The 26,652-nt window shown below is 40.1% G+C and overlaps 2 protein-coding genes across 3 annotated transcripts; one reads left to right on the top strand and one right to left on the bottom strand.

Annotated features, from left to right (window-relative positions):
* The first annotated feature begins 3,457 nt into the window (after positions 1–3,457).
* Positions 3,458–10,210, top strand: LOC105030292 (asialoglycoprotein receptor 1-like). The gene is made up of 8 exons (XM_020043747.3): positions 3,458–3,710; positions 4,425–4,550; positions 4,711–4,875; positions 6,805–6,912; positions 7,203–7,598; positions 8,568–8,707; positions 8,815–8,921; positions 9,027–10,210. Exons 3-8 carry the CDS (start codon positions 4,764–4,766, stop codon positions 9,187–9,189), a joined length of 1,026 nt encoding a protein of 341 aa, XP_019899306.2. The 5' UTR covers positions 3,458–3,710; positions 4,425–4,550; positions 4,711–4,763; the 3' UTR covers positions 9,190–10,210.
* An 8,339-nt stretch (positions 10,211–18,549) lies between these two features.
* On the bottom strand, positions 18,550–20,473 carry LOC105030293 (ecto-ADP-ribosyltransferase 4). Of its 2 annotated transcripts, none has more exons than XM_010904043.4 (3): positions 20,375–20,473; positions 19,752–19,845; positions 18,550–19,347 (listed from the first exon to the last, which is right to left on the bottom strand). In XM_010904043.4, the coding sequence occupies exons 2-3, from the start codon at positions 19,815–19,817 to the stop codon at positions 18,595–18,597; spliced, it is 819 nt and encodes a 272-aa protein (XP_010902345.2). In that variant the 5' UTR covers positions 19,818–19,845; positions 20,375–20,473; the 3' UTR covers positions 18,550–18,594. The 2 variants fall into 2 exon arrangements, with proteins under 2 accessions (XP_010902345.2, XP_010902346.2); XM_010904044.4 differs by having other exon boundaries at positions 18,554–19,344.
* Positions 20,474–26,652: the final 6,179 nt, after the last annotated feature.

Raw genomic sequence — 26,652 nt, 5'->3', positions numbered from 1 at the left:
CAAACAAATGAAACCCATGTACTGTACAGAACTGTCTAATTGGTTGATTAATAGATTGGCTTTGCTTTGCTCGTCAATCAGTGTAGGCCTAATTCATTAACTACTTCAACTGTACAACCAATGACAACAAGACTGAGTAACTTACATAACACCGGACACTGTCCAGCCTATGGAATTTGTCCTCAGCCATTCTATCCAAAGCATGCATTCCCTGGATGCCCTTGACCAGACAGAACATCTCTCCATGAGCCTGATTTGCCTTCTCGTTCTCCTCCAGCCCTCTAAAATAATCGGTCATTCTCTGCTACCGTAAGGTTACAGCAGGGCTTGCAACATGTCTGGGCTTTTTTGTTGCAATATATTTTAATGTTTCCATTTTGTAGAAAGAGTGAAAAACACCTGTGTTAATTATTCTATACCCCACTGTCTGCATTTCATTCACCTCTTACGCATTTAACACATCTGAGCATATTTTTTTAATAAATCAACCTGGGTGTCTACAAGCATGACTTGAAAGTTTAGAACATCTAATGGGAATTAAAAATGTGCTTCATGAACCCAGCACCACATAGAAATAAAAATTACATTTCAGACACCAACAAACATAATCCCCATCAGAGGTATATTGTCTTGTGAGGTATTATATGTATGTACGGTATTATCTATTATATAACTTGTCCTTGTGGGAATGCCTATTGATCACATACGAAAAGACAACAAAGACACATTCACAATCATACACAGCAAACCTTAAGGCCTAGAGACCTACCACAGGTTCATCAGGAAGTACCATTACATCTTCAGCAGAGAGGTTATCAAAAAGGTCATCATCAGAGTCCCAGCCAAGAGATCTGTTGTCACCAAGAGACTGTTAACGAGAGAGAGACATTTGTTCAGCAATCCATTCAGATTGAATGTTCTTGGAGGTCTACACAAAGACAGAGGACGGGAAATCTACTCACCAGAAGGTTACAGGAGTTTGATTGACCAACTTCTGATTCTGTCAGGGAGAGGCTGTACAGGGACCTGCCTTCTTCTGGACACTCTTCTACCTGATCAGCTGGATTCTGAATGGGGGCAACCAGCACTATGCCATGGGTATGGCTGGTGTTGGCCAAATCCCAATATGAATTGTTCTTAATCACAGGCTGTACAGTTTAAGTAGAAATCAATTGAAATTAAACAATTAAAATGTAAAAAACCCAAATATCTCAATCCAAAATAAAACTACTTCTGTCAGCTTGGACTTAAAGTGGTCCCTTCTAGAACTTCATTATGACATTCATTGGCCATTCGCTACTGGTTGGTGATATTGGAGACTGAACTACATATTGTGACCCTTTTATTCAGTTTCACTTCCAAAACATACACAGATACATATTTGTGGATTTATTTCATGAAATCTTTCAACATTTAAAATAAAAATAAAAAGAAGCACTATTTTTCTATACTCCAAACTTACTTTTATGACCAAAATGGGCCTGGGCGTGCAGTTGAATAACTCCAGGCATAACAATATTTTCTCATTACATAGACTAGGCATGTCCTATAAATCAGGATAGCTGTATACCACATTATTGTGGTAGAGGTCAGGGGTTATTTATAATGAAGGATATACTTGTACATGTTGAATTGGATAAATTAGGTTTGTAATATTATTCAGAATATTATTATTATTAATTATAATTCTGTATACATTCTGAAGAAGGCAACTGTATACTGGAGCTTTACATAAAAAAAAATATTGGGTGCCTTGTCTTTCAGATGAATTGTAGGATTTTAAGTGTATTTTAACTGAGTGGAAAAAATAAGTTATATTCATACAGGATGTTTAAGACATTTTATGTTAAAATTATATGCAAAGCTATTATAGTACATTTATTATTCATAATAATAACCAGTATTTTTCACAAGGCCTTAGTTTGAAGGTTTTATTTAAAAAAATTGTGGCTAAACCATTTTTGCTAATCCATGATGGATGAGGATGGATGAAGTAAATATGCCAGTTTAGCCTTGCCATGAAGATGCTTTCAAACATGTGGTATTACAGATTGACATTTTCAGTGTGTTGTCATTTGTGTACTTTCTTAGGTTTGAAGCATTGAATTTACTGAAGAAATACAGATGGGTGACAAGTTAAAAGAAATACCAAAATAAAGTGTCTCAGTAAAGTATTGGGCCACCAGAACCGCTTCAATGCACCTTGGGATAGATTTGGAGTCTCTGGATCTTTACTGCAGGGATGGAACACCACTCTGTGGAGTGCACTGTTTAACACTTTGACCTTTTCCTCCTGTCATCTCAATCCAAAATCAAGGTCAACTGGGCTTGCTCAGAATTTTTACACATACAACAGAGCATGATGGGATGTTTATTGCTTAATTGTATCATGCAGTACACCTGCATGACAGCAACTGCACTCGTTATGTTCCTCCAGTCATTTATTCAGGTTTTTCCATTAATTTGCCACACATCTGTTTATTTTTAATCTGAAATATTTGAAGATTTGGTTACTGGCCTCAACATTATTTAGTATCTAACTCCCCAGCATGTTTTTGTTAAGAAACCCAAAACTCAAGATTTCTAGTTGAGTAGAAGTGTGTCAAGTTGAAAAAACAAAATTTTTAATGGGGGCTTTGGGCAACTTTTTATTAAATATTTGGACAGCAAAAGTTGAGTAAAAACAAAATTAGCTGTGGGACCAGTTATTAGAATTAGTAATATCAATATTTAATTTAGTCTATGATGACACGATATTTGGAACAGAGACTTTCCTATAATTTTAAGAATTAATATGACTACCATTGCAATATTTAATAGTTAATAATAATCATTTAGATTAGTTACATTTTTGATTTTTTTTGTTACATTTTTACAATTTTTGGGCCATGTCCAATATTCACACATTTAATGTGTATGGAGTGCAATGTGCCAAACCTTGATTTATTGAATTTGTATTTTCAATAAACCTAAGCATTAGAATGCTGCCTCAATATTTGTACGTTTGTACATCACTATCGGCTAACTAGAACCACTCTTTCTAATTCCCAAATTCTTGGGTATGACACATTGTTATGGCATCTGTCCATTGGAGAAACTGAATTCCATTTAAAATAAATAATACAACACAACAATGTGTCTCATACAAGTTAAAGTGCTGGCAGGTAAACAGAATATCCATACTACATGTTTAAAAGTGAAAGATTAATTTATGTAGTGTTATTTCTTCATGTCTGCTCTTTTGGCATGTATTATTCTGAAGTACTGTTTGAATTTGCAATATAGCTTAGAGTTGCTCTACATTATAGGTATGTGCTTCCTGCTTTTCAGATAAAGCAGTCAATTAATATATTATTGACACAAACTCTTGACTATAACACTGAAAATTGTTGTCTTTGAAGTGCTGGACGCTGAGCTTTCAAGGTCCGCCTAGTGCTCTATTCTGATTGGTGTTACGTCCCCAGTGCTTTCTTTTGCTCTGTGTTCGTATGTGGTTTTGTCCCTTTGTGTTCTGTGTGGTGGTTGCAGGCTAATTGGCTTCCTGATCGCCGGTTGCAGCTGATTGGTCGGATTTGGGCTGATTGGATAGCCCCTATGCCAGCTCGTCAGTGGGTACAGCTGGTTTAGCCTGCTTATAAGCCACAGTTCTAGTGTCTCAGAGAGGGTGACACACATGCTGTTGCTTTTGATCTGTGGTTGCTATCTGTAAGGTAGAAAGACCGTTTGTGATTAAGTGTTGTGGCAAGTGTCTGTGTTCAAACTTTATGTGCATTGTGTGTTGTGGCATTTGTTTGTGTTTAAATCTTTTCCATTTGTTTCCAGGGGGAAGGGGAAAGCCATTGTGCTTTAGGCAAGAGGCCCTGGGGCATACACCTCCCATAGCTTTACTCTGTCTAAAACCACTAGGTCAGACCTGGGCGGACCACCCCCTGTATTTTGGTTAGAGCACCGGCGCAAGAGGTGCTAGTTAGGTAAGTTCTTGGTTTGACAGGTAAGGTAGGTTTAGAGGGTTTGGGTTTACTTTTATGTTCTTTGCTTTGGTTCCGTCCAGCCCCTTTTCCCTGAATTACCGTTACGTTCATTAAATAGTCCTGAAAACGGTAATCCTGTCGCTGTCATCCATTCTCGCACCCACGACCCCATACCCATTCTGTCAAGTCATAGGGTGTTTTACGTGTAGCGGGGTGTTGCGCTCTCTCCTCTGGGAGGCGTGCGTAACATTGGTGTATACACAACCCTAATAGAATAGTTTCCATATTAAACTGGAGATTTATGGTTTGCTCATGCTAGCTTCATGAGTACCATGCATTTTGGATTATTTTAGACATATTTAAATGACTTGCTTCTTAATAGTACAAGCTGGTAGCATTTCAATTATACATCACTGTAAGGCCTTTAAGTAGTTCTTTCCCTTGCTTCATCAGGACCACGTCTTTGGTGGGATGAAGAAGCTCCATGGGTGACTGCTGGTGGTGTGTTCAGTGGCCTCTTGTCCATTGGCCAGGTGGGGCGGTCAGACAGGAGAGGAAGAAAAGCTGTTACATATGCAGGTTCTGATATAATCCTACCGTCTATTGTATGAAACCGACCAATAGTGTTTTCAAACAAAACATCTATTTATAGATGAATATTCAAGAACAGGAACCTCAGTCTTTCGGTCACAGTAAATATATTCACACCTGTTTCACCTCATTGCAATTTTGATTAAAGATAAGGGGCATCAGCACAACAGAAAGGAGGCAGAGACTGTTATTTTAATCATTATGGAGAATGAAGAGGACGTCTATGCCCAAGTACAGGAGTTTTGTGTAAATGGCTGTAATGATTCGGCTGCAGGTTATGAGACCTTTCGACAGAATCCACTGGCTATAATAAGTAAGTACAGTACAGATCTGTATGTGTCCTAAAATGATTGATCATCTATTTAGGAAATTACATATTGCTAATAATAACATACAGGATTGCTGAAGGTGAATGGGTGTTTTCTATTTAGGTCTGTCAAATTAAATGCATTTATATTTATTTTAAGGTGTAATATGTAAGATTCTTACTGTACTAGTACTAGCATAAAAACAAGCAAAAATATATCAGACTTGTTCTGTAAGGGAATCAGAATAAAAAACAACAAAACATTTGACTAGTGGTGTTGTTGTTTAGATGCAGGATTCTACACAATGCCCCTTTAATGTAGTTAATTGCAAGCTTTGCTGTTATTCATTTAAGAATTTGCTTACATACAGAAATAAATAAATATTGTGTTTCTCCAAAAAATTATATTTGTAAATCAGGTTAGGGTTAGTATAAAACCTTAATGTCACTGTGTTTGGACATTGCATTCTTTTCATTTTTAATGCCTTAGCCAAAGCAAATAACCAAATGATAAAATAATTAACGCATCAATATTTATATTGTCACTTATTACAAGCATAGATAACACTTTGAAATAAGTGACATTTGTAAAGGTTTTATAAAGTGGTTATATTTATTTTTTTAAATGCATATATAGTGAATTGGTCAAAAAAGTATAGGTAGTCAATGCTTGCTAAAATGGTTACCAGTACCCACCCCTAGTTATTAACCATTTACAAATGCTTATTAGAAGAACGTGTATATAGGTGAAATTATATACTGTATACATCAGAACCTTATTTTCAGTGGTTTCACAGTTAATATTGGTTAAATGTAAGTTTTAGAAATAACCAAAGTGAGATAAATTCCTGTGTCACCACCACTGGCGTAGCTTTTTGAAGCCGGGCCGGGTTACAAACAAATCCAGCGCCCCCCATCCCCCCGGGACGCAAAAATATGATGCGCTATATACGCATGCAAAGCCAACACTGGCGTAGAAAATCATCAGAGCCGACGTCTGACTGGGACGCAAAATCAAATCTTATACAGGCCAAGCACGAGCTCCCCACCCTGGTTCAGCCACACCCCCTGCACCCCCCATTAGCTACGCCAGTGGTCACCGCCCAGCAGCTCTTTTTAATAATCACTCCACCGCTGCAGTACGTGAAGACCTCTCCCAGCCACCTGTACCGTGGGATAACACAGTCCCCAACCCAAGAAGGCTGGCATCAACATGATGCCCAAAAGGGAGAAAAGCCAGCTTGTGTCAAACCAGGGTGTTGTAGAAGGTGACAGTCCATTAAACACACATTTTCTGTTTTTGGAGAGAGCATCTATGCAAAGTGAAAAATATATATATAGTAAATTGCGCAACAGTTGTAAATTAGGTTTCAGGATGATACATCTTGTAATCACTATGTGCATTTGTTCAAGTATATTTGTAAATGAATAATAATAACTGGTGGTAAATATTGGCTCACTATCTCACAAGCACTGACTAATATCTGGAAATTATAACCACTTTATATATACTTCACATATGTTTCCTTATTAAATACTGCTACCCAAAAAATTGTAAAAAATCGTGAAGTTCTCTTAAGTTTAAATGTCCTTTTATGTGGCTTCAGGTGATGCAGGATGTTGGGCCACTGTCTCTGGGGAAGATGTGCTGCTGTGGCCACCTGCTGTTTCAGCAGAAAGTCTCTCCCCTATTTTCCCCCATTGTCTCTATCAGAAAAGAACCTAAACCTGCCAGAAAAATATAGTTTAAAAAAGTAGTTTTAAAATTAAACAAATGGAAGTGTGATTAAAGTGGAAAAAGACAGCTTCTGTTACAGATGCCATTTTTCTCTCTGTGGTTGATAACCACATTTTCAATTCCTCTTGGAATAAAAAAAACCTTCTGTTTATCTGGAAAAAGCAACTGGGTAATGGTTTTTGTCTCAACACCTGCAGGACTGAATCACAGATATCAGGACACTCAGCATTATAGACTGGCTACAGTTTCCCTGGGACTGCTGTGTGTTCTCCTACTGACTGCAGTCCTAGGCATCTCTATGAGCTGTGAGTATCCAATATCTGCCAGTTGGTACTAGTGGGTCAAGTCATTGACAGACTGCATGGTGCACAGCTTCTACCCCCAAAGCTTAATTAGGAAAGTTAACGACTTTCAAATGATTACCAAATGGCTCCCACTTCCCCACATGACATATTTTTTAGCATTGACTATGTGCTTACATGCCATACTCCACCCATCCATTTATATGATTTGTGGAATGTAATGAAGTGTTTTAATTGAATGTGTGTGTGTGTAAACGTTATTATAATTATACCTGCACTGTATTCTGTTACAGATAACAATGGCAACAATGAGCTTTCAAAAACTCTTTCTCTGCTAACAGACAACCAAACCACTCAAATGGAAGACATTCTCAGTAGTTATGAAAACATGACTAAAGAGAAAGAAGTGCTGATGAGAGAGATAAGGAAGCTACAGACCAATTATACCAGGTTGATTAAAGAAAGAGACCAGTCACAAAGTAATTACATCAACATGACTGGAGAGAGAGACCAGCTGAAGACTATTTTAAACTTCACGAATAAAGAAAAAGACTTGATACAGACCCGTTTCAACTCTTTGACTGGAGACATGGCCCAGCTACAAACCCATTACAACACTATGGCTGATGAGAAATATCATATACAAAAGAAAATAGCACAACTGGAATTAAAGATATCACAAGAACTGGGTGAGTATGTTAAGTCTGTTAAGGGGATATCTCTACATTTTAATTGATGTGAAAAAATAATTACTAGAAATGTGGCGAAATTAACGTGACGATATTTCTCATCGAATCGAAATCAATCAGCATGATTGAGTGTTAGGGTGAAATTAGCATAGAAGATGTCCCCGCCACTAAAAAATTTATTGGGTGCTGCATTTTGGGTATCCAGGAAGGATTTGCATTGGAGAATATTTCACTATGCGAAAAGTATTCGGTTAAAACATCTAAAACAACACCAACGCTATAACGCGCAAAGGATGGGTGTTGTTCTCATGGAACATTTGGCAGCTAATCGCCATTCGTGTGAGATAAGAGTGACTGCATGTATGGAGAAAGCCGTTTAATGCAAATGAACCCAAATTACCTGCGGTGGTTCTATGCGTGGTCAGTGTAGCGCAGTGCAGCCAATCTTGTGACAAATATACCGGTAATATAAATACATACTTAAAAAAGTAGAACCGAAGTGACATTCATTACAAGATGATTAGTTAATAAAACATTTCAAAATGCACATGCAGTGTTTTGCATTTTGTGACTTTCAGTCGAATAAAATATTATTTTTCCAGTCATATTTCGTAATTGAAGATTTCTTAAAAATAGTGTTAAAATATTGTCTCGTTCTCGTGAACCCAATGTCGTGCATAGTCTCTCTCGTGAGCTAAATGTATCGCCACACCCTTAATGATTATGATACAATATACTGAACACCTTAAGAACACCTGAATTTTTTTTACCAGGTATGTATGACTGAGAAACACATTCACGTTATCAGAAACAATCTGGGAGAAATTAGGTTTTATTTCCTTGCTCAGGGACCAAACTTTTTCACATTGTCAGCTCGGGGATTCAGTCTAACCTGCTAGTGGTTGCTGTTCAGATACTCTAACCACCAGGCCACACTGCCCGACTTCACTGTATGCATTGCTTCTGCAGGATGCTGTCCTGTTGGTTGGAGGAGATTAAAGTCTAGATGTTATTACCTTTCTTCTGAAAAGAAAAATTGGAGTGAGAGCAGAGAAAATTGCATAAGGGAAGAATCAGACCTGGTGATCATAGATAGCAAAGAGGAACAGGTGAGATATGAGTGAAGGCGAGCACACACACACACACACACGCGCGCGCACACACACACATGCGCACATACACAGAAACAATTAACTAACCAAATGTTTTATTCCAGTTGTTTCTTAATGGTTTGGGTGACAATCTGAAGTTCTGGATTGGTCTGACTGACTCAGAGCAGGAAGTGGCCTGGAAATGGGTGGATGGAACAAGTCCAACCATAACGTCAGTGAAATAGAGAAGTACCCCAATTTGATACTTTCTGTACTTTAAGTTCTCTGTACTAAATGCTGAACACTTGATATATCTTTTTTAACTCCTTGGTTTTAGGTTCTGGGAACAAGGACAGCCAAATGATTTTCTCGGGGATCAAGATTGTGCACAGTTTAAAAGTTTTGTTCATTCTCCCAATAGGCCATTCATTGAGTCATGGAGTGACATGATTTGCTCATTGACTAATCAATGGGTCTGTGAGAGCACAGCAAGAGTGTAATAAATATCAATGGGTCTGTGAGAGCACAACAAGAGTGTAATAAATATCAATGGGTCTGTGAGAGCACAGCAAGAGTGTAATATATGTTTGACAATATTGTTTTACTGCAAACCCACAAGATTTTCACTCTTCAGTCTTGCCAATTTGAAGCCTCTACTTTCATGTCTATACAAAAAAATTCCAGTCAAAATTTCAATTGATTGAGTTTTTTAAACAGTTTTGCTTATACAAAAGGTTACATTTCAAGATTTTTTTTCACGTATGGTTAAGCGGGTAAATTATGAAATTTTCCAAGGGTACCAGTAATTATGGAAGGTGTACAAACTAAAAATGTCTACCCTGTTTTCTTTTATCCATGTGGTGACATCCAATTCCTAACTAAGGCCCTGCTTCATAGATATGTCACCTGAAAACACATCTGATTTGTGTTCTGGTTCTTGTCACATTGCTTGCTCAACCAAGAAGTCCAGACCATAAACCTTAGACGCCGTGAGCAAAGCACTCTCCGGACTTCTACCTTGTTCGAACTCACAGGTGCCCAAGCTGCAACAGGGAGTCTCTGAGGCTCTGACATTTTGTCAACAAGACAGTATAAGCAGGATGGCAGTCAGACTGTATGACCTGCAGTATGTCACAAGTCCCAGACCAAACCGCTTTCTTGTCTTTTAGCTGCAATCATTTTGCAGTTTGACTGGCATACACTGCATTTGTCATTGGATTATTGCATGAAAAATATGACCAACTGTAGTTACTGCACTTCAATACAAATCTTTCCAAAACATATTGGCGACAAACATGCCATTCATTGCACACAGCATAACAGTGTGATTAATAATGCTTTAATCAAATGAATTGCTCATAATTGCTTTAGATAATTTATTGATCTGTGATATTTTGAATGTCTGATGAATTAACTTTTTATTGTTAATTGTGATAGTTTTTTACTGTGTGTTTTTATATGGGGATACATGACTGAGGTATAAAAGAGACCTGTATGGAGCCAAATTGAGCTCAAAATGATTGACCGTAAGAAAAGAAAAACATAACTGAAATATTTTTTGAAAATAAAAATATAAGCTTAACATAAGGTTACCAAAATATATTTGTATTTGTATGGTATGAAAAAACTAAATTCAATCATATGAAAAAAAAAAATCTAATTTGTGGATGCTTAAATCATTAAATGGATTTTCGCATCTTAAAAAGTCTTCATTCAAACTGCCAAGTAGAGGCAGCTGTACATCGTTGCCTCGAATTGGGGACCCGATATTAGTTTAGTTTTTCCACACCACTGTGCGGATTATTGTTTATGCCTTGTGTTCAGTCGCAGTCAGAGCTCTCCTTTGTTATTTCTGCAAGCCACTATTAAAAAGATATCTTGCTACCAATCTGCGCCTGTGTCCTGCCTCCTTGAATGTGACAGAGTAATCCACCACCCAGGGACGCAGCAGAGATGGACGGTAGGGGAACTCCTCGGTTGGCCAGATAGTGACACCGAGGAGGAGGGGAACCCCTACCGTCACCTGCTGGAGGTCTGGCCAGCCCAGTGGCAACTCCAGCGGTGACAACGGCAATTACGACTGCGACTCCCCGTGGAGTCAGCCCCAAACGTTTTGTAGGGTGGGGCGGGAGGGCTCGCAGGATCCCAAGGCAGGACTGCCACCACTGGAGGGGTGGGACAATGACCCCCTGCCGCCTCTGCAGCCCTGGTGATTTTGTTAGGAGTGATATCTGGTGACAGCTGATACATCGCTGACTAATGACCACTCAGTTATTCTGTCTGAACTTCTACACTAAGAAGTGTTAAACAAATAAAAAAAAACGTATTTTGGAGGAGGCATTTTGTTGGCATGGCTTGGATCCACTGGACCCCTTAGAGGGAAGGGTCACCGCAATTCATTACAAAGGGATTCTGAGGGACCACCTTTATCCTATGGTGAAGCATTTCTATCCTGAAGGGGATGGGAGCGACCTTCCTGGAGGGCCATTGAGTTGTTTGAGGAGTTTTAGAATTATGTAAATCACATGCTATGGCCTTCGCTGCCAACAGATCTCAACACATTTCAGCACTTACAGGAGATTTTAGACCAAGGTTTTAGACAGCGCACTCAACCACCATCATCAAAACACCAAATGAGGGAATATCATTTGGAAAAGTGGTGTTCTTTCCCTCAAGAGTTCCAGACACTTATAGAATATATGCCAAGGCGTAGATTCTGTTCTTGCAGCTCGTGGTGGCCCAGCACCCAACATTGTTGGTTTTCCTTTCATTCGTAATATCTATAATATCCAGTGTGAGTTCTTCTTTGGTGGTCTCTGGGTAAACAAAATCTAGCTAGGCCTTCAGGATAAAAAAAACAAACACTTTATGCTCTAATTCGTGCTTAATCCACTCCACCTTCACTGCACTAATATTCTGCTCAGTTAAGTTTGATTAATTTAAGATGTCATCAAAAAGTGCTGATCCTCTAGCTTCAGATATGGATTGGATGTTGTGTGCCTAAAGTAGGGATGCTATGATTCAATGTTCTTCTCCTTTTTGTTTTAAAAATATTTTTTTCCAGACTGAGATTGAGAAGTCCAATAGCCAATGTTGGTAAATGCAACATTTGGTTATTGTGGTTTTACTGTAACTTATTGAAATTTACTTTAGCAATCAATTTTAAAACAATAAAGGGATTGCATCAATTATATGAATGTTTGATGTATCACTGATATCACTGACTCTATCAGCCAGACTGGTGAAGAGATTCTGATTTGATATTCTGGTATTGTACACTCTGTGTCCCTCAGCCATGCACATTCTTAAATATTTAAACAAATATATTTATTTATTTTATTTATTCAGGGAAACCCAACTGAGATCTTGGTCTCTTTTACAGTGGTTCCATGTATTACAATAATAATAAAACAAATAAATATAAAATACATTTTTGAAACGTGTCAAGCATAAAACATTTAAATCTAAAACTATTAAACATAGCAAGTACAAATCACTGGAAAGTGTGCAGTCAAACAACATTTAAACTGTGCTATGGACACTCCAGGATTGTGGGGCATTGAAGGTAAACAAAGTTGAATCTTATACTGAGCCCCAGGTACCTCGAGTAGTAACCACTCTTGAGAGCAAGTGTGATATGAGTTAATTTCTGTAATACATTTTCAAGGAAAGGAAATAAGAAAGATTTTGTAGGATGGTTTTATAAACAAAAAAACATCCAATGTCTGGCTCTTCTGGAAGACAAGGAGTCCCAACCCTCAGTAATATGTAAAAGACAACGTTGTGTACAAAAGCCTGCATCAGTAATAAAACAGAGCCGCATGATAGACGGAGTCAAGACTTTTCAAAACGGAAGCTGAAGCTTTCATATAGTATGTAACCATAGTCTAGCACAGGCATAAATGTAGCCGAACTGCTTCCTTTCTGTTGAGATGACAAGCATGCTTTATTTCTGTAAAGAAACAAAATCCGGATCTTCAATGTTTTTTACCAAGTCAGTAATGTGGGTTTTAAAGGATATTTTATTATCCAGCAAAACACCCAATTATTTGTATGAAGTAAAGTTAGGTCTGGAAATATTTGGACACACTATTTTCATAATTCTGGCTCTGTACACCGCCACAATGGTTTTGATATGAAACAACCGAGATGCAATTGAAGTTCAGACTTTCAGCTTTAATTTAAGGAGTTGAACAAAAATATTGTATGAAACATTTAGGAATTGCTACCATTTTCATACACAGTCCCCTTATTTCAGGGGCTCAAATGTAATTGGACAAATTAACACAATCATAAATAAAATTGTCATTTTTAATACTTTGTTGAGAATCCTTTGCAGGCAATGGCTGCTTGAAGTCTGGAATGCATGGACATCACCAAACACTGGGTTTCCTCCTTTGTGATGCTTTGCCATGCCTTTTCTGCAGCGGTCTCCAGTTGTTGTTTGTTCATAGGTCTTTCTGCCTTAAGTTGTCTTCAGCAAGCGAAATGCATGCTTGATTGGGTTGAGATCAGGTGATTGACTCTGCCATTTCAGAATATCTTACTTATTTGCCTTAAAAAACTCATGGGTTGCTTTTGCAGTATGTTTTGGATAAATGTCTATCTCATTGTCCATCTGTAAAGTGAAGCGCCATCCAATCTACTTAGCTGGTTTTGGCTGAATCTGGTCAGACAATATATCCCTATACACTTCAGAATTCATCCAGCTGTTTTTGCAGATGATGTGGTATGCTTCGGATCATGAGCCGTTCCAAGCCTTCTCTATACTCTTTTCTTCCCATCATTCTGGTACAGGTTGATCATAGTTTAATCTGTCCAAAGAACGCTGTTCCAGAACAGAGCTGTTTTTTTTTAGATGTTTTTGGCACGTGAGCATCAGAACTGGAACACAGAGCAATGGAAGAAGTGGTCTGGTCTGATGAATCACGTTTTTTTTTTTACATCAGGTGGATGGCCGGGTGCCTGTGCATTGCTTACCTTTAGAACATACGGCACCAGAATGCACTATGGGAAGAAGGCAAGCCGACGGACTTGTGATGCTTTGGGCAATGTTCTGCTGGGAAACCTTGGGTCCTGCCATTCATGTGGATGTTACTTTGACACGTACCACCTACCTGAGCATTGTTGCAGACCATGTGCAGCGTTTCATGGCAACGGTATTCCCTGATGGCATTGGCCTCTTTCAGCAGGATAATGCGCCCTGCCACAAAGCAAAAATTGTTCAGGAATGGTTTGGGGAACACAACAACGAGTTCAAGGTGTTGACTTGGCCTCCCAATTCCCCAGATCTCAATCCAATCGCACATCTTTGGGGTACGCTGGAGAAACAAGTCTGATCCATGGAGGCCCCACCTTGCAACTTACAGGATCTGCTGCTAACGTCTTGGTTCCAGATACCACAGCACACGTTCAGAGGTATAGTGGAGTCCATGCCTCAACGGGTCAGGGATGTTTTGGTAGCAAAAGGGGACCTACACAATATTAGGCAGGTGGTCATAATGTTATGGCTGATATGTATATGTATATGTATATATATTCCTTCTATATATACAGTTGTGCTCATAAGTTTGCCTAGCCCTGGCAGAAATTGTGAGATTTTGGCATTGATTTGGAAAATATGACCGATCATGGAAAAAAAACAGTCATTTATATAAGGATAGTCATCATATGAAGCCATTTATTTTAACATAGTTGTTTGGCTCCTATTTAAATCATAATAATAACAGAAATCACCCAAATGGCCCTGATCAAAAGTTGACATACCCTTTAATGTTTGGCCTTGTTACAGACACATAAGGTGACACACAAGGGTTAAAATGGAAATTAAAGGTTCATTTCCCACACCTGTGGCTTTTTAATTTGCAATTAGTGTCTGTGTATAAATATTAAATGCGTTTGTTAGCTATACTCACCAACTTCTACAGACGCACTATCAAGAGTATCCTGACCGGCTGTGTCACCACCTGGTATGGCAGCTGCACAGCCCTCGACTGCAAAGCATTTCAGAGGGTGATTAAAACAGCAGAGAGCATCACAAGGTCTGACCTGCCATCCCTGCAAGATCTCTACATAGAGAGGTGTAGGAGGAGGAGCAAACAGATCATTACAGATCCCAGCCACCCATGCCACGGACTGTTTACCATGCTGCCGTCAGGCAGAAGGTACAGGAGTATTCAGTCCAAAACAAACAGGCTACGGGACAGCTTCTTTCCACAGGCTGCAAGGCTGCTCAACTCGGTCCATGCACACCTGTCACTTTATATCATGCACTTCTGCCACTAATATCATGCACACCTGTCACTTTTACATTGCACTACGGTTGTATAGTTGTATAGTTATTATTATTGATGTGTGTTTTGTATATTGTTATTACTGATTGATTGTGTTATCTTATTTTTTTTTATTATAATTACTTTAACTTTTTAACTTTTAACTGCACTGGCGGAAGTAGGAAAACCAAGCCTTTCATTGCCGTAACTTGTTATTGCAAATGACAAATAAACCTTTTGAACTTTGAGGAGAAATACAGGCGGCTCTGGAAAAGATGATGTGGTTGTTTCAAGGAGCACAATATGATGATACTTGAACAAAGATTTGCTGCATGGCCAAGTTGCCACAAAAAAGCCTGCTTACAATATGCCCGACAACACCTTGACACGTCTCACAGCTTCTGGCACACTGTAATTTGGAGTGACGAGACCAAAATAGAGATTTATGGTCACAACCATAAGCGCTGTGTTTGGAGAGGAGTCAACAAGAAAATACTGGCAGAAAATGTGCATCGTTTTGCACCAAAGCTGCGCATGGGACGCTCTTTGACTTTCCAGCACGACAATGAACCTAAGCACAAGGCCAAGTTGACCCTCCAGTGGTTACAGTAGAAAAAGTTGAAGGTTCTGGAGTGGCCATCAGTGTCTCCTGTTCTTAATATTATTGAGCCACTCTGGGGAGATCTCAAACATGCGGTTCATGCAAGACAACTGTTAAGAATTTATGTGTATCAGAATCTCTGAAGAAGGACGAGGCTTCGGTCTGAATGAAAATTTAATACAAAGATTTATTAATAGGAAATAATAAGTCAGAATACATGAATTACACTGCAGCGGTCAAATACGTGTTTTAACCCTCAAGCTTCCGCAAATATTCGCGCCGAATGAAGATTAACCATTGGTTTTGTTTCTCCCGCCACAGGGGCGGTTACTTTTCACTCTCGTGAGTAAAACCTATCGTTATTGGCTCTTCGATGGCATGGTGACATGTTGGACAAATCTCTTTGTTTTCGCTGTCCAATGAAAGAAGGGCATACTCTAAACTCTTCCCCTTTGGGGTTATTTTCGGTCACAGATCAACAGGTTCATGCATACAGATGTGAAATCTTAACAAGGTTACAGTAATTTACATTCTATTGTCCTAACTAGAACATTAGGGGGTTGGAGACAGCAGGTTTCTTTCTGCTGTATAGGCGGCAGTTTCATTTGTATGTTAAAAATTGGGTTTTAATCCTGTCTCTCTAACTGAGCCAGGTGCAAAGTCAAGTTGTGGCATGTGCTGTGACAATCCCTCCTTTAAAATGGAGAACCCCCCTACAAGTTGATACAACTGTTCCCCAGTCACACCCCACAGATTGTCACAGCAGCATGGCTCAAAATGCGATGGAGTGTTCTGACCAACAGGGGGCGACTCTGCCACACACCGATGGAGAACATACAGCCGTATCTCCGATAAGCGGCAGTAAGGATCTTCTCATGAATTACAGAGGTGTCTGCCTAACTTTGACACTTCAGTCTGTTGCTAATCCCACTGTGCATACCAAGATTACACCTGAATTCATTAGGTTTTTTTCCCCTTCAGAATGTTTCTATCTTGTAGGCATACACTCACATAAAAAACGTCAAATAAATGCTACAGATTTTATTTGATAATGTTGTTGCAGGAATTATTTTTAAAGTGACTTTGACACTTCACTGGCACTGTATATATTATTTTAAGTAATCTTTATTGACCTATAGTGGAGAAAAATAGAGTTTTTCTGGAAAGATCTGTGGGCTGGATTTGATCCCATGCTTCAGCATAACATGTAGACCCAGGCAGTGGCTTTGGCAACTGGATCACCTACGGCATCACCTTTCTGTATTTGCCCTAACAAACTATCCATTCATTATAATCTATAAAATAGCATTTAGAGCTAAGAGAGAGGTATGTGTCATTGTGTGACAGAACTCCATCAGGACAGGAGAGGCAGAAGCTCCCCCTTACACAGGCCTATGTGGACCGTCTCATCACTGAGGGGGACATCCAATGGCACGATGACAGGCACAGTGCCGTACACCTGGTTAGGCCGCCTTCAGACATGCCCACTGCAAGTGAGAAGAAGAGGATGTTCTTCAAGCAGAGGCCGACGAGGGTCAGGTGTGCAAAGCTACTGCCCGAGTCAACGAGGAACCTCTGCGTCCTGTGCCAGACGCCTTTGTGTTGTGAGATGTTGGCGGCCATTATGGAAAGCACAGAGGATGGAGAGAGTCTCGAGATGGATACTCAAACGTAACTTTACACTCATTTTTTGCTAATTCTAATTGGTTTAGGGGGAAAAGACGAAAATGGTGAACGCTCAGAAACTATCAGAGAGGATGTTCGTAAACTGGGGAAGCTGGCTTTTCTACAACTGGAGAAAGGAAGCCTCATATTCAGCGGAAGCAATTTGAAAGAATGCGGAGTTGACATCGCAGAAAGTTCTGCATTCCAGGGGTTGTGTCGGCCACTTATTACAGGGTGTGAGACCTACCCAGAGAAAATGTACAGCTTCGCTTACACAGGAGTTCAAGACTACCTTGCTGCTCTGCATGTGTTTTCTTCCTGCACGAACAAAAGGAGAAACCTGCTACTCAAACCAGATACACTACTTGATTGTTTAAAAGGGACTTTTAGGAGAGCAACACTTTCCGACCTCCACAAATGCTCCGTGGACATGGTTTTGCGGAACACGCATGGAAAGTACGACCTCTTCCTTTGCTTTCTCCTTGGTCTCTCATCGACGCCCAATCAGACCGTCTTAGACCTAGCGTGCCCTAGGAGAAGTTCAAAAGTGACAGGCTTCAAACGAGCTGCAGAGGCCACTGTAGAGCTCATAAAGCAGGAGATTAAGGATGAGACTTACCCCCAGACCACACTGACACTCCTCCTCGGTCTGCGGGAGCTGAGGGAAGCCTCGCTGGGCAGAGAGGTCCGCCGTTACCTGTCCTCAGTGTCCCGCTGGGGGTTTCTGTTGGAGCCCGACCAGTGCTGGGAGCTAGCATACATGCTTTGGGCAGGGGGGGAACTGGAGCGGGAGGTGTTCAGGGAGAAGGAACGGTTGAGTTGGACACGCCGGATGAGCATGTGGGGCTTTTGGAGGATGCAGACCGTATTGGGAGACAGACACTGGCAGATGGAATAGAAATATCATCCCCACTGTATGTGTCTACTAGAGAGACTTCCTTACAGAGTACTGCCACATGGAACGAATTGCAAGGAGTTCAAACATAAACACTTTTCCAAGCATTTCTTTAGACAACACCATTTGTAGCCTGTAGAATTACTGTCTACAGTTTAGTATGGCTGTGTTATAGGGACAATTGGTTTGTTTTGGTAACATTTTCCTAAAACATTTGCATGTATTATTGTGTTTCCCATATTCAGAGTGTATTTTCACTAACTTTCACTAAATGTGGAAATCTTTCACTGTGTTTAAATTGTTAGGGAGCTTTATATGGAGAGACAGAGGGAGGGATGATTCTAATCACTGCATATGATTCTTAGTCTGGTAAGAACTGTGACTGAAATACTGAAAGACGTAAATAAATCAATGAATTGGTAATTCAAGCAAACAGACTTTATTCGCTTAGTGGTTTGTACTGATTTGGAACTTACATGACAGAGGTCATAGCACAGTTGAGTGTGTTCAAAGTGCCAATGGACTCCAGGTAGAACTCCCTTGCCATGTCATTTTCCCATTTGCGATATCCTTTCTTCACTGCTGCCACCCTGAACAACTCGTAGGGCGGTACCAGCACGTTAAGGCCCGAATAGGAGCGGCAGTGGAGTGAAGTGAACTGGGGCAGTATGGTGCCGTGACAGGTCCGGATGGTCAGGTCAAAGCTGGCACTGTAGCGCCGCGTGGACGCCAGGATGAAATGCCCGATACGCACCGGATCTCCCACCTCCCCTTGCATGTCGCCGCTGCGTCTACTCCTAGTGTACACCAGCAGGCAGCCTGTTCCCTCCTGGTCAGACTCCGCTTCGTTCCCCGCCCTCAGGAGCCGCAGAGCATCAGTCAGCAGGAAGTGGAGGGACTTGTACGGGAAGTACCGGCGGTAGACATTGACGTCAGGGCCAAATGATCGGGTGTCTGTGTCGAACATCTCAGGGAAGGTGCGGTTTTCGTTTGTGTAAACGCTCAGCGCTGTAATGTGCAATTTGGTGAGGTTTGCCACGGTCCTATTGCAGCTTCCAGCCTCCAGCCAGGCATCAGCGAAGGAGGGGTCGGCCTGGAGTTCCCTAGACAACAGATCGCCATTGGTGATGTTCCCCATCATCTCCTCCCGGCACGTAGCGTAGCGGTCGTCTACAGAGCTTGGTTCTCTGTCCAGCCTCTCTTCGTCACACTTGCACTGGCACTGCTGAGACGAATATACAACATTAGAAATCATTGACACTGCTAAAGGAGGCTAACCAGCATTAGAAACCATTGTTGACACTGATAAGGAAGGCTAACCAGCATTAGAAATCATTGTTGACACTGCTAAGGGAGGCTAACCAGAATTAGAAATCAGTATAGCACTGCTGAGTAAAGCTGTAGAGTTTAAATTTTGTCAGTGAAGGATTGCTAAATAGGGTTAAAATAAACAGTGTATATATATATACATTTGTATTTTTTCCAGATCATAATCCATTGGTTTGAAAAAAAAGAAGCAATTTACTATTCCATTTGTGTTGGTAGCGAGTTCATAATAGCAATGCCTACATACAGCTTTGGGTGACTGTATATAGAGCTCAAGTAATGTATTAAATCTGGGGTACCCACCTTTCCACTGTTGACTTTGGCAGTTATCGTTGCCAAGAGCAACAATACTCCTGTAATGTATTTCATGATCAATGCAGGCTCAAAGAAAATAAACCTGTTGATAGGATGTTGAAAAATAATCAATTATTTTCTACAATAGGTATTGTTAAAATGAAAGAGCATAACTAATGGACCTTGGTCAGTCAGACCTGTTAGAGCAGTGTCGACGACCTGTGGCTCTCAAAACAGATCAGATTGGACTGCAGCTCAAATAGAAACTTGTGAAAAGTCAGCTACATTTACATGAACGGAATTTACTGTTCACCCTTGAAATAAAACTCCCATTGAAACTCCCATTGAAATCCATCATGACATGATTATTTTTTACAGTAAATTTTCTTTACCAATATGCTCTACAAACATCTTTCAAACATAGCATATATTTGTTAGCCAGCTAGCTGTCTGTCTTTATTATCCGCGTTGCGCAGCTGCCCACAATTTGAGCTTAGAGGCTTAGAGGCCCCCAGCCAGGACCTGACACCATTAAATCATCATTCCTTTGCAGCATCCACGGAATATAACTGTGAAAAGCTTATAGAAACAATAGCACCCTAGCTCATAATTGTTCTTAGATGGTTACTCACCGTAAGTCTAGTCTGTGTTTTGACAAAAGCTGTAATCCGTGGTTTAGTTTTCATTAAATAGCCATAACAAACCTCCGATAGCTTTAGTCCCTGCTAGTTAAAAATTAATAGAAGTAATGTGGGTGGGGGGGTGTATATATTGGGTCTATGACCTGTCTTTGCCCCAGATAGTATTTTTTTTTTTAATCAGACCTTCAGACAAACTATTTGTCAGGCAAAGCCTTAACATTTCATCTGAGCTGGATTTTACATACAAAAACACTCATCTCTAATCCACAAAGATGATCAGTGCCATGATTAGTATTTGTCTGCTCTACCTGAAATGCACTGACCTGAAACATGGGATAGAAGATTAACAATGTTCTCCTTAACGTGTTTAAAACATTAATTCATCGTGATTAGACAGGAACTCGATGCTCAGAGAATTATTTGTCTAATAGTATGTCTAATACTGTGTCAGAAAATTCAGAAGAAAATTTGGGCTTTAAGAGCCTATACAATATTGGTTAAGAAAGTCAACATTGTGTATTCATATATTCAAGGTGGACACTGATCATGGAATACACTTTAGGTGTTTGTGTCTCAAATCCATGTGACAGTCCATATAAGAAACTCATTAACGTACGTTTCTTGAATAGAACACGAAAACAGTCTTACAGATTAGGAGTATATAAATTAACTATGTATAGTTATTTAACTGTTATAGTTATGTAACTGTACTGTTATAGTTATGTAACTGTTATAGTTTAATGGGTCTTTTTGTTAGGGAACTAAATTATTTGCATCCATCAGCTAGCTTTTCTTTCTTCTTTTTCTAGATTTTCCAGCAAAACAGACAAAACATGTCCTGGACCTAACTAGAGGCACTTTTTTTAGTGGAGAACAACTTTTACATCCATCAGCTATTTATGAAGCACATTTAAAACAACTGTCATTGACCAAAGTGCAGTACAGGACTAAATATCAAAGTACACAAAATATATGACATTTACAGGAAAAGAATGACATAGATCCACATAACAAGACACAGACGAAATGCCATTTAATGCCAACTCAACTAAGATTAAAAGCAAGTGTAAAAAGGTGCGTCTTTAGCAATGACTTAAAACTGTGTATATTCTGGGCATTTTAAATATGCAGTGGTAGGCTATTCCAGAGGATGGGCCCATGCACTACGAAAGTTCGATCCCCTCTAGCCTGGTTTTTGGGACAACTAGAAGTAACTGGTTAGCTGACCTCAGTGCTCGGGCTAGAGAATGACAATGTAAAAGTACAGACAGATATAAAGGGGCCAATCCATTTAAAACCTTAAAGACAAGCGTTAAAATCTTAAAATCAATCCTGAAATGAACAGGAATGCAATGGAAGGAGGCCAGAATTGGTGTTATGTGCTCCCGTTTTCTTATACCGGTTAAAAGTCAAGCGGCAACCTTTTGTATTAACTGGAGCTGACTTGTGGTTTTCTGATCTACCCCCAGGTACAAGAAATTACAGTAATCCAGTCGAGACGTAATAAATGCATGAATAACTTTCTCAAAATCCCTCGGAGCAAGATAGACCTTAACCTTTGCCAAAAGTCTTAGCTGAAAGAAGCCAGATTTCACTACTAGACTAATTTGCTTATCAAGTTTGAAGGAGCTATCAAAGATAAAACCCAGATTCTTAACAAACGGTTAGAGGGCCTAGGGTACCAAGAGGATCACCCAGCAAGTTACCTCGTCCACGCATAAGAATCTCTGTCTTACTTTCATTTAAAGTAAGAAAGTTTAGCGCCAACCAGATCAACTTGGCTAGTCTGTCAAGTTTAAATACATTTTCAGTCACGTTTCAATCTCTAATGCTGCACACTCTACATCCCTAAAGCCATTGTGTCCAACTAGATGGACCGTCTGCACAACAGCAATTCAGTCCGTGATCAGCTAAACTGTACTTGTATAGTACTTATATTGTTATGGTGACACACTTCTGTTCAGTAGAAAAAAGCATAATATTATATAAAAACCTTATTCCTGAGATTCATGCCACTTCTCCCCTTTTTACAGGTGTGGTTGGCGATGTTCAAGTCAAACCACCAGTACAGCAGTTGTGGGGATGTGGTGGACCTACTGATGCCAATGGTGCCTGAGGTCAGGAGTCTGTTCAAGCAAGTGGAGATCCCGTTGAGACTTTTGCTAGTAGCTCCAGCTTCCTGCAGCACAGGTGGAAAGAAACTTCAGTGCTTTGAGAAGGCTAAAGTCCTGGCTGAGATGACCCAGAACAGGTTGAACCATGTGGCTGTGAGTCATGTACTCATGAAAAGAGAGCTGAGCCGGAAGGCAAAGCTCTCGATATACCGGTCAATTTTCCTTCCTACCCTCACCTATTGTCACTCAGTGTTGTTCATTAACTATATCAAACAACCTGTTTATTCGTATACACATGCATAAGGCTTTGTATCTATCAACACCACTGAACACAAGAATGAGTAACTTACATAGCACTGGACATTGTCCAACCTATGGAATTTGTCCTCTGCCAGTTTATCCAAAGCAAGCAATCTCTGGATCCCCTGACAGACCATCTCCCCATGAAGCCTACCCCACTGTCTGCATTTCATTCACCTTGTAACATGTTTAACACATTTATGTCTGAGCATGGTTTTTAAATCAACCAGGTGGCCTATAAGCATGACCTCAAAGTTGTGAACAGTCTAGTGAGATTGTACCAGTTCCTCAGCATCCATCTGAATGGGAATTAAAAATGTGCTTCCTGTGAACACGACAACATGGGGGCAACCAGCACTATGCGATGGGTGTGGCTGGTGTGGTCCAAATCCCAATATGAAATTTTCTTCATCACAGGCTATAGTGTTTGGTGGCAGGTTTTGGGAGTACAAATCAATTGAAATTAAACAATTAAAAGTTAAAAACACTTAACGACATCTATCTCAATCCAATATAAAACTACTTCTTGGACTTGGAATGGTCATTTCTAGAACTTCATTATGACATCAGCCTACTGACCTGTAGAACCTCATTGGCATCTGATATTGTGAAAATAGCAATGCCGACTGTTTTGAGTACAAGCTAGGACCCAGTATCTCTATTCCCGTGTTGATAAAAAATCGAAGGAATCGAGTGCATGCAACTTATAAAGTAATCTAATCTGTTAACTGTAACATGTCAACTGACTAGTCCAGGAACCCCTATTACATCTATTAAGCTGGCTTTATTTAATATAAGATCTCTCACCAACAAAATTACATTATAATATCCTACAACCTAGATTTGATGTTTCTCACTGAAATGTGGCTAACAGAATATTGTTGTGCTACTGTTCTTAAAGAGACAGCACCTGAAAAATGTGGCTATATGAATACATGTCGAAATGGTAGGAAAGGAGAAGGAGTGGCTGCCCTATTTAAAGATACATTCCAGTGCAAAGAAAATACACTTGGTAATTTTATTTATTTTGAATACCTCTGTTTTACATTGAAGGGTACCCCCCAATTTTTTTTTTTATCCATTTACAGACCTCCACGATATTCTGCAAATTTTGTTGATGATTTTGCTGAAATACTCTCTGTTATATCAGTTGATTATAACTTGTTTATTATTACACAGGATTTTAACATCCACATAGATAATAGTAAAGACAATAATGCCAAGTAACTTTTTGACCTACTTGACACTTTTGATCACACTCAACATGTGATAGAGCGTACACACACTCAAGGGCACATTCTAGATCTCTAAAGGTCTCGATATTTCCTCTGTCATGGTTAAAGACTTGGCTGGGTCTAATCATTTCTTTGTCTTTTTTGAATCACTGATCACCCCGGATGTTCCAGTGAACTTGGTTTCTGTTAAGAAAAGGTATACATTCATGAGAGTAACAATGCTCAATTTATTGAAGCCATAGCTATCTCTCCAACAATAAGTGCTGAGTCAGTTGATGTACTCCTGGATCATTTGAATGCCAAAATATTGAATGTCATGGATCGTGTTGCACCAGTAAAGGTAAAGAAAACTGTGGGCAAATCAATGGCACCTGTTTGAACTTGTTATCAGTATGAAAGACACCTGTCCACAACCTCAAACAGTCACACTCCAAACTCCAATATGGCCAAGACCAAAGAGCTGTCTAAGGAAACCAGAAACAAAATTGTAGACCTGCACCAGGCTGGGAAGACTGAATCTGCAATAGGTAAGCGGCTTGGTGTGAAGAAATCAACTGTGGGAGCAATTATAAGAAAATGGAAGACATACAAGACCACTGATAATCTCCCTCGATCCGGGGCTCCACGCAAGATCTCACCCCGTGGGGTCAAAATGATCACAAGAATGGTGAGCAAAAATCCCAGAACCACATGGGGGGACCTAGTGAATGACCTGCAGAGAGCTGGGACCAAAGGCTACCATCAGTAAAACACTACGCGGCCAGGGACTCAAATGCTGCAGTGCCAGACTTGTCCCCCTGCTTAAGCCAGTACATGTCCAGGCCCGTCTGAGGTTTGCTAGAGAGCATTTGGATGGTCCAGAAGAGGATTGGGAGAATGTCATATGGTCAGATGAAACCAAAATAGAACTTTTTGGTAAAAACTCCACTCATCGTGTTTTGGAGGAGAAAGAATGCTGAGTTGCATCCAAAGAACACCATACCTACTGTGAAGCATGGGGGTGGAAACATCATGCTTTGGGCCTGTTTTTCTGCAAAGGGACCAGGACGACTGATCTGTGTAAAGGAAAGAATGAATGGGGCCATGTATCGCGAGATCTTGGTACTCTTCAACTGTGAGAGACGGAATATAAAACCAAAATCCAGAAAATCATATCTGACCACAGATGACGCTGATGTAGACATCTGGGACACAAGGTTTATGCAGTGGGAAGGCCTGGACTTGTGGTGGGATGGTCTTGACATTGCTTATAGAGAGTTATAAAGCTACCCAGACGACATTTACCTCACACTCCTAACAGCAAAATGTTGTGCTGCAAAAAAAAAATCACCTTATCCATGGGAGGAAGCATTCTGAGTAAAGTATGACATGGATTTTAAGAGATTACTTATTTTTTATGAAACACAAGTGGAATGGATTTTGGACAAAATACAAAAAAACATGATTAACAGTCACAGTGGACCTATTTGCATTTAAATTGTAAACCAACCAACATAAACATGCCAATTATATTGGGGATCATTTTGATTCCTTTGGTCCTCCATAATTGATTGAGCCTAAGGGTCAAGTCTGACACCCACTTAAAAAACAAGGATAATGCCAACAGTTCTCAAATCCTGTTGTTACATCTACTCCCCCTGCCATGCCCTCTACTTCTCATCCTGTCTCTCCCATAATCTGCCACCATTCTCCCAGTGCTCTTTCCCTCTCTATGGTGATTGTGTGAGTGGAGACAGGTGTGAAGGAGGCAGAGCAGATCCACCAGCTGCAACCTGTTAAAAAATCAAGACCTTTACAAATACACAGCACTGCCATTTCCATGCTGCCAGGTCGTAGCATCTGCCCAGTCAGTCTGCATTTCAAGATGTTTATATGACATGTTGTTATACACTCACCTAAAGGATTATTAGGAACACCAGTTCAATCTCTCATTAATGCAATTAACTAATCAACCAATCACATGGCAGTTGCTTCAATGCATTTAGGGGTGTGGTCCTGGTCAAGACAATCTCCTGAACTCCAAACTGAATGTCAGAATGGGAAAGAAAGGTGATTTAAGCAATTTTGAGCGTGGCATGGTTGTTGGTGCCAGATGGGCTGGTCTGAGTATTTCACAATCTGCTCAGTTACTGGGATTTTCACGTACAACCATTTCTAGGGTTTACAAAGAATGGTGTGAAAAAGGAAAAACATCCAGTATGCGGCAGTCCTGTGGGCGAAAATGCCTTGTTGATGCTAGAGGTCAGAGGAGAATGGGTCAACTGATTCAAGCTGATAGAAGTGCAACTTTGACTGAAATAAACACTCGTTACAACCGAGGTATGCAGCAAAGCATTTGTGAAGCCACAACAGGCACAACGTTGAGGTGGATGGGCTACAACAGCAGAAGACCCCACCGGGTACCACTCATCTCCACTACAAATAGGAAAAAGAGGCTACAATTTGCACGAGCTCAGCAAAATTGGACAGTTGAAGACTGGAAGAATGTTGCCTGGTCTGATGAGTCTTGATTACTGTTGAGACATTCAGATGGTAGAGTCAGAATTTGGCGTAAACAGAATGAGAACATGGATCCATCATGCCTTGTTACCACTGTGCAGGCTGGTGGTGGTGGTGTAAT

The sequence above is a fragment of the Esox lucius genome, chromosome 25 (assembly GCF_011004845.1).
Source record: "Esox lucius isolate fEsoLuc1 chromosome 25, fEsoLuc1.pri, whole genome shotgun sequence".
Classification (NCBI taxonomy): domain Eukaryota; kingdom Metazoa; phylum Chordata; class Actinopteri; order Esociformes; family Esocidae; genus Esox; species Esox lucius.
Note: the sequence above shows the minus strand (reverse complement) of the source record. Positions and strands in the feature narration are given on the sequence as shown.